This window comes from Felis catus, chromosome D1, assembly GCF_018350175.1.
Source record: "Felis catus isolate Fca126 chromosome D1, F.catus_Fca126_mat1.0, whole genome shotgun sequence".
In the NCBI taxonomy this organism is placed as follows: Eukaryota; Metazoa; Chordata; class Mammalia; order Carnivora; family Felidae; genus Felis; species Felis catus.
The window spans coordinates 15561261-15569412 of record NC_058377.1 but is presented as its reverse complement, the minus strand read 5'-3'; the positions used below and the strand labels follow the sequence as shown (position 1 = coordinate 15569412).

At 59.1% G+C, this 8152-nt stretch overlaps 1 protein-coding gene across 2 annotated transcripts; it reads left to right on the top strand.

Moving 5' to 3' along the window:
* The first annotated feature begins 471 nt into the window (after window positions 1–471).
* FXYD2 (FXYD domain containing ion transport regulator 2) lies at window positions 472–7916 on the top strand. 2 transcript variants are annotated; one of them, XM_003992398.3, is made up of 6 exons: window positions 472–958; window positions 5379–5417; window positions 5592–5666; window positions 7335–7371; window positions 7559–7589; window positions 7723–7916. In XM_003992398.3, exons 1-5 carry the CDS (start codon window positions 940–942, stop codon window positions 7581–7583), a joined length of 195 nt encoding a protein of 64 aa, XP_003992447.1. In that variant the 5' UTR covers window positions 472–939; the 3' UTR covers window positions 7584–7589; window positions 7723–7916. The 2 variants fall into 2 exon arrangements, with proteins under 2 accessions (XP_003992447.1, XP_019666910.1); XM_019811351.2 differs by lacking the exon at window positions 472–958 and adding an exon at window positions 3445–3566.
* Window positions 7917–8152: the final 236 nt, after the last annotated feature.

Sequence of the window (8152 nt, the reverse complement as noted above, 5' to 3'; positions counted from 1 at the left end):
GCTCGGCCCCCCAAGCAGGGCCCTCAGGACAGACCTCAGCCCCCCCAGGTCACACCCCTCCAGGCCCCCGGCTCTCCATTTCCCCCGGGGTCTTCCAGCTTGGAGGTGGCTCTCACGTGGGGCAGGGTCGTCAGTCGTCCCCTCGGGACAGGAGATATGGCTAAGGAGGGACAGAGAGGCAGGCTGCCCTCTGACTGGAGCCAGGGAACAGAGACTTGGTGGAGAGCCAGCTTGGGGGGCTGCTCTGTATCTCTTGTGTGGGCTCCTGGCTCCTGCTGGGGACAGGCCCCCTGTATCTATCTCCCTGGGACCAGAAGTGCTCTCTTCCGGCCATTCCCCGAGGTCTCGTGAGGGCTGCAGGTGTCTCCGGCTGGGCCGCTGAGGTGGGGCGGGCAGGTCTGACGTCACAGCCTGCGGGAAGTCACCGGGAGCTACTACGAGAGGGGGCCCAGCTGAGGAAGGGCAGGCTGCCGTGGAGCTGCTCCACCCGGCCCCCGGGCCCCCAGCTGCTTCCCTTCTCTGCCTTCTAAGGACACAGGAGGCTCAGCTGAGTGAAGGCCTACAGGGATCCACAAATGGCCCCGAGTATCTCCCTCAGTGACCTTTGCAGGCACCCTGGGCAGCCTGGAGGGCCCTGGCACACAGGGGCCGATGGCTGTGGCTCGCTTTGCTGTGGCTCCCAGCTTCCCCCCTTCCTCGGGTGCCCGGTGGAGACCAGAGAATGTCTCACGTGGATCCCCGCCCCAGCCCGCCCCAAGGGGCAGGCAGGTGAGGGCTCCCTTGTCAGTCCCTCCTCCTTGACTCTGTCTCTTCCTGCCTGTGGGCTTGGGCTCACCGCTGGGGCGCGGAGGGAGGGAGGGCCGCAATTTCCATCCAGGCCCTGGGCCGCCAGCACGTCACCGCTCTCTCCCACCGAGGACACAGCCAGCAGCTCCTGCCATGGACAGGTGGTACCTGGGTGAGTCCCCTCAACCCCATGCCTCCCACCTGCTCAGACTCGGCTGCAGGTGTCTACCTCATCACGTTCAGGGGCACCACCTGCTCCCCAGAAGTGCGGGGAAGGCAGAAGCGAGGACAGGCAGCGTTTCTAAACAAGGGCATCTCAAGGTGGAGCCCTGGGCACGTGGTGATCTCTACTCTGAGCCTCTCTGTGCCGCTGGGGCTGGGAAGACAGCTGGTCCTGAAGCCTCCCTTTCTGTCTGTCTCTCCACCTGCTCACCTGCAGGAATTCTAAAGCCAGGCTGCTGGGTTTAAATCTTCCTTTCCCCACTTCCTAGCTGCCTGACCTCTGGCAAGGTATTAAACTTCTCTGTGCCTCAGTTTCCTCATCTATAAAATGGGGATGATGATAATACTTCCCTGACCTCAGAGCTGCCGTGATTATGTGACTGGATTTTCATTACTTGCTTACAATAGGGCCTTGCACATTAGAGTTACAAATGCAGATGACAACTTGTTTTTCCGACTTCCCCTTTTGTCTGAAACCATCTCTCTTTCCCCTATCTATCTATCTATCTATCATCTAACTTTCCACCTATTTTTTTTACCCCTTATTCCAGATGGGATCCGCAATAACTTACAGAGACAGACAAAATGCGCCAAGATATGCCAGGGGAATGTGTAGGAAGGGGCACCGGTGTCTTGTGTGGGAGAGTGACGGTAGCTTTGGGAGCCCAGCCTTGGGGGTCTGGCTTTCTAGCCCTGGCTTTGTTACTAATGGGAGGTTTCGGTTAAATCCCTCAACCTCCATGCCCCTCAGTCTTCTTGGGCTGCCCAGTGGGAGGCACGGCACCTCCCCGGCCACCTCCAGGGGCCGTTACCAGGAGCAAATGACCGGCCTCAGTTTCTTCACCTGTAGAACGGAGCAACCGCGCACTCAGTGGGACAGTGCGTTTAAAGAGCCTGACACATGGTCGGCCCCTACTGAGCATGAGCTGGGTTGTAATAGTCTCATGAATATCCATCGCTTGGTTCTGGAAGCTGAAGGTTGCCGAATGGGTGTCGGGGCTCCTGGTCTGCGAGGTCACGACATTCTCTCTCCGTCTCACCCCGTGCTAATTTTCACTGGAGGGGAGTTGGCTTTCCTGTGTCCAGCAGCTGACGTTCAACAAAAGGTCAATGCCGTTTATTTCTCTAGTCGGCACAAATCCGACAGCGACAATAGTGACACTTGCTGTGTATCTGGTCCCGTGCCCGGCTCCCTACATGCATTTTCTCCCTTTCTCCTCACCACAAATCCCTCAGGTGGGGAACAGTCCCATTTTACAGACGAGAGGACTGAGGCACAGAGAGGTTCAGGAACTCGACAGGGGTCATTTACTTAGCAGGTAGAGGAGCCAGGAAATGAACTCAAACTTTGACCCCCTACAGCCGCTCAAGGAGGATTAAAACATGGGTTCTTTTTCTTTGGAAGGACCAGCCCCTCCTTGGTGGACACTGACTGCTAGCTTGGGTCCCTTGGCCCCATGGAGCATCAGCCTCTTCCGGAGGCCAGTGCAGTGAACTAGAACTTAGCCGGGAACGTGAACAGCCATGGAGTCCCCAGCCCTGGGGTCCCCGAGGCGAAGGAGGCCACCACAGAGTGGGGAGGCAGCCTCAGAGGTGTGGGGAAGCACCTGACCCCTAAAGCCTAAGGCCTGCCTGTCATTCTCCGCTCTGCCCGTCCCTGGCTGTGTGTCCTCGGGCCAGGGCCCTACCCTCTCTGTGCCTCAGATGCCTCATCTGTAAAATGGGAGCTCACACAAGGCACAAGGAAATAATAATTAGGAAAGCGCTTTGTGAATTACAAAGGCAAGACGTTGGCAGGACTTGGCCCCTTCCTTGAAGGAGCCTACGTGCAACCTGGGCAGCTGGTGTGGAAGCAACTGGATTGTAGGAGGAAAACGCCAGAGGCGGCAGGAAGAGAGAGATTAGTGAGGGATGGCTGGAGCCTTTCTGGCTGAGGTGCGAGCTGCTAGAGGCAGCCTTGATGGATGAGGGAAAGAACAGGAGTGGGCAGGCGTGGGGGTGTGAACGTGCACGGTGGGCTCGGCGCGAGGTGGGAGAGGGGCGGGCACCTCGGGACCCCCTCAGGGGAGCCCTGAATGCCGGGTAAGAAATAGCAGCTGCAACAGTGATCTCCACGGTGGTTGGTGAGGTGGGCGGCTGCTGGGGTTGGGGGCCTCTGCGGGCCCCGTGACATCGTCCCCCAAGCTGTAGAACCCACTGAACGTAACTTTGAAAGTGCCACTTCCCCGTCGCCACAGTCCCAGCCACGAGGTCTCCGGCCTACCTCTCCCCGCCCCGTCTCTGGAAATTTCCTTTGGGAGGATTTGGGAGCCCAGCCAGCCCCTCCCTGCCCCTGCCTGCCCCCTCACCTCCTCGTGCCTCGGAGGGAGCCCCTCCGCTCACACTAGGGTTTCTCTTGTGACTGGGGTAAATATTACCCAGCACTGTTAATGTTTAATGCCCCCACCTCACCCCTGGCCACCCCACGGCCCGGCACTCTCCCCGAAGCAGAGGCAGAAGAGGGCAGTGGGGACCAGCCCAGGCCGCTAGGGAAATGGCAGGGCTGTTGGCGGACGACGGTGAGTGTGCGCGAACGTGTGCGAAGCAGGTGGTCTCTCCTTGGGCCACCTTTGGAGGGATGAGTTGCACCCCTGCCCCCTGCCTTCCAGAGTCCCCGGCGCCCCTCCCCCACCCTTACCACCCAATCCTAAAAGGATTTTTCGAAACAATTTCTTTGAAAAGAGGATCCTGCCTTAACTCTGCTTGGAGGCAGAGCCTCGGGGGCCAGGGAGGCGCTGGGGGGTGGGGGTGAGGGTGAGCTTGTGTCTCGGCCTCCTGGCATGCACCTATCCTGGGACAATGCATCTTGGGGGACTATCCAAGCTCGGAGCAGGAGGTGGAGGGGGCCAGGCTGGCTTTGGGGAGAGAGCCCCTCAAGTTTGGGACACCCCTGGAAGGATCCTGCCATGGGGGTGATTCGGGCCTGGAGGCTAACAGGGGCCTCTGTTGACCACGGTGGGCTTTGAGCCAGACCTAGGAAAGACGAGGGCTTTGGGCGGGGTGGGCTCACCAGATGGATGGTTTCCTGATGTGGTGAGGGGAGCCGCCAGGCCAGTCGTGGCTCTGGCGCTCACCCCCCATGTGACCTTGAACAAGACCCGAACCGGATCCTGGGAGACAACCTCGGTGGGCTCCTGCGGGAGGGCGGGATCGGGCCCCCGCAGTCACCCCCGTAGGCCCAGGCACTGACCCCGCCTGGCCAGGGAGGCTGCCCTGGGGATAACCGGGCTCACCAGGCCCCAAAGCCCCCCACCGTGACCCAGGGCACGGTTCAGCACGCCGCTGGAGGTGACAACTTGTGCCTTCCTTCTACCTCACGCACGGCTTACTTACCGCCCAGAAGGGGCTGGAGCAGGGCAGGACAGAGGGGCCACCCTCAGCCATGGCTGCAAAGCTCTGGCCAGGTGCCCCCCCGCTGCCCAAAGACAAGTGTGCTCTGTTTACGGGGCTGGGGGGCAGAGCTCCACCCCTGGTGGGGAAACACCACAGGAGGCAAGGGACCAGACCATACTTGACCTTGAAACATCTTGTTCCTTCTGACCATCTAAGAGGCAATGTAGCGAAGGGGTTAAGCACCTCGATTCTTGGCAACCTATTGCCTGGGTTCGAATGCCAGCTCTCCCCCTTTATGGCATGTGACTTAACCCCTCGGTACCTCTATCCTCTTATGGATTATACTGGAATAATATTAATGCTCCATAGGGTTGTTTGAGGGCTAAATGAGCTAATGTTTTGTTAGCCTTGGCCTGGCATGTGGTAAACACCATCTATTAATGTCTCTTCAAAGGCTTTGCTTCCCGTTGAGGATAGAAACGTAAGCGAGAAGAATCTAGAAACCTGAGCTCAAGACCCAGTTCTGCTTCGAGCTTTCGTGGGGACTTTAAACAAGTCTCCAGACTGGGCCTCGGTTTTCCCCTTCTGCTCAGTGAATGTTAAGGGCCTCTCCATTCGTTGCATGAATGTCGCTAGGCATCTGCTAGGCGTTCAGGAGTCACATGGAGAGGGACTAAGAAGTCACGTGGAGGTGAGTCTAATGGGAGATGTCTCCCTCGGCCTTGCTTACTACTGTAGGAAGCAAAGAGAGGAAAGAGCCACCCCCCAGGGTTTCCAGAGGCCCCCACAGGCAGCAGAGCTCTGCTTTGGAGGCTTGGTATTTGGCCCCAGGGTGACTCCATCTGAAGCAGCCTAGGACAGATGTCCCCGTTGGCAGTGGCATTAGAGGCCCACCAGTCTCCTCTTGCCCACTTGGCCACTTGGGGCTGACGGATGGGACGGATGTGAGTTCCACGGCTCCTGCGACACGCTCACCCTGCCTCTGGCTCTCTCTGCAGGTGGCAACCCCAAAGGGGATGTGGACCCATTCTACTACGGTAGGCCCGGTGGGTCCCTCCTTGGCCCCTCTTACGCACGGATGCCCAGGTCCCGGCATCCCCCAGTTATGTTCCCCCATCTTCCCCTGTTAGCATGGGGCTGCTGCTGGGGTGGGCTGTGGGGAGGGGTGCCTGGGGCGACCCATCCCACCTCCTTGCCTTCTCCTTCCTCAGACTACGAGACCGTCCGCAATGGAGGCCTGATCTTTGCTGCCCTGGCCTTTGTCGTGGGGCTCATCATCATCCTCAGTGAGTGGGGCTGGCCTCATGCTGGTGGTGGGGTGGGGGGGGGGAGGCGCTGCATGGAACCTCATCTCTTCTCAAAGCCACTGGGCACTGGTTCCCCAGGTGGGGGTGGGGGAAAGCCCTCTCACTCCCTTCCCAGATCCCAGAAGGGAAGTGAGTCTTTCCGCTCGCCTCCATTGCCCCATGCAGGATGTGGGAACTGACCGACACCCTGATAGACAGAGGCACCCCGGGATGCCTCCCTACTTGGTCCTTGGACCACCCAGAGCAAGTTCCCTTTTCCTCACGTGCGCCCTCTGGTGGCCAGTGGAGGAGCTGCTGAGATGGGAGGGCAGGCTCTTCCAGCCTGGGACACTGCAGTGTCCCCGGGGTTCAAGGGAAGGGAACCAACCTCCAATGGACGCCTCCCTTGACCAGATCCGGTCACTTTCCTTTCTTGGCATGAGCTACATCTCAGTCCGTTTATTTTTTTTTAACCTTTATTTTAGAGAGAGAGAGAGAGAGACAGACAGAGCATGAGCAGGGGAGGGGCAGAGAGAGAGGGAGACACAGACTCAGAAGCAGGTTCCAGGCTCTGAGCTGTCGGCACAGAGTCAGACACGGGGCTTGAACCCACAAACCGTGAGATCGTGACCTGAGCTGAAGTCGGACGCTCAACCAATTGAGCCACCCAGGTGCCCCCATCTCAGTCCATTGAATCCTCTCGGCAACACTGAGGGATGGTCAAGGCTATCACATTTGATAGATGAAAACCACTGACCGTGCGTGGCAGGTGCACCAATTTGCTCTGGGTTCCACAGCCAATCAGAAGCAGAGCTGGGTTCAGCTGTCCCACCCCCACCTCTCCCCACCCCCGGCCCCGCCCACTGCTGGAAAGCAAATGAGGCTGGGAGCCAGAGGCATCAGGACCCACTGCTAGTTTACTATGGATCCCCAACTCCCTGGGCCTCAGTTTGCACATCTGTTAAATGGGGACGATCCCACTGATAAAGCCAGGGCTATCATCCAAAGACATGGCAGCCAAGAAAGCATTCAGGCATAGGCATAGAGTGTTCTGGGGGAGCAAAGGGTCCTTGTATATCTCCCAGCCCCAGCCCGGCCCCAGCAGGCACACAGCAGGCACTTAGAAAGGCTTATTGGCTTGTTTTGCTGCCACCGGAAGAAACACACCCAGAAACGCAATCAGTTCTGTGTCCTGGGATTGTAACCCGCCCATGGCTGGTGCCATCCCATCTGAAGGCTTCGGTCTGCAGACGTGGCTGGTCTCCCCAGTTCATCCGGAAGGTGTCTCAAGGGCAGCACCGTATAGTGGTTGAGCACACAGCTGCAGGAGGCAGACCGGCCTGAGCAGAGATCTTGGCTCTGGCCTCACAGTCGTCCTCCTCCAAGAGCTTACTGAGCGGCGACTGTGTGCCCAGCCCTGGTGCTGGGGGCACCGCGATGGCCCAGGCTCGGCTACTGCTCTCGGCGTGCCCAGCCTACCACGGATCCGCTGCGGTAAATGTTTGTCGACGGACTGACTGAACGGCTTGGGCCCCTGAATGCTTATGGCCCCGCCATATGTGAAGAACCAGTCACCTGTGGCTTTGGCAGAAGGGAGGGAGGGAGGAAAGGGAGGGTCTCCTCGGAAGCGAGTGGTTGAGGGAAACTCACCTCCTTTCTCTCTTCCAGGCAAAAGACTCCGCTGTGGGGGCAGAAAGAAACACCGGTGGGTGTCTGCCCAGGGTAACTGAGTGAGGCAGGGACACGGGGTGGAGGGGGATGGGAAGGAGGGCCAGGCCAAGGATTTTGGTCTCTGAGGCCTTTGAAGAGGGGTCCCCAACCTCAGGGACCCCCCCGGACTCACCACCTCCTCCTCTGACCTCTCACCTGTCTTTTTCCCTCCCCCACCCCAGGCAAGTCAACGAAGATGAGCTGTAATGCTGGGTAAGTTGGGGAGGGACAGGGGAGGGGGCCAGCCAGGGAGGGCTGCGAAGAGAAAGGTCGATGAATCAGGAATGAAACAAAAGGCCCTGCTTCGGCCCCCCCGACAGCCCAAATCCCATCTTTGTCTTTTCAGAGTCTGCCGTGCCCCCGTTGCACTGGGGTCATTGGGAAGCCTTCCCTGAGCCGTAGACCTTTGTCCCCAGCACCGCCAGGCCCTCGGCTGAAGGAAGCGCCAGGCTCCGTGTGACCCCTGGGTGCACATGGCCTCCTCCCACCTCTCGGCCGCCTCCTGTTAATAATAAAGCCAGCCTCAGAGATGGCTCCTTCCCTGGCCTCCCTCCCTGCTCCTCTATACCTGCCACGACCAACTCGCCCTTCCAAGCGGGGGTGCAACGCAGCCTGGTCTCTCCCGGTTTCCAATGAACTGCTCAGGTGCCCGTGCCTATTAAAGCAGGAAGTTTCGTAGGACCACCTGCAGGCCTCTTCTTGCCCCCCGAGCCCCATGGGCAGAGGACTCAGCCTGTCTTCCCAAGGCAGAGAGAGAGAGAGAGAGAGAGACAGCC

What these genes read in the sequence shown, in the direction of transcription:
- FXYD2 (XM_019811351.2), top strand. Translation starts at nt 3,542, where the DNA reads ATGGCAGGGCTGTTGGCGGACGACG. An exon ending in TGTGGACCCATTCTACTACG is followed by an intron (nt 5,418 to 5,591) that starts GTAGGCCCGGTG and finishes CTCCTTCCTCAG; the next exon opens with ACTACGAGACCGTCCGCAAT. An exon ending in GGGGCTCATCATCATCCTCA is followed by an intron (nt 5,667 to 7,334) that starts GTGAGTGGGGCT and finishes TCTCTCTTCCAG; the next exon opens with GCAAAAGACTCCGCTGTGGG.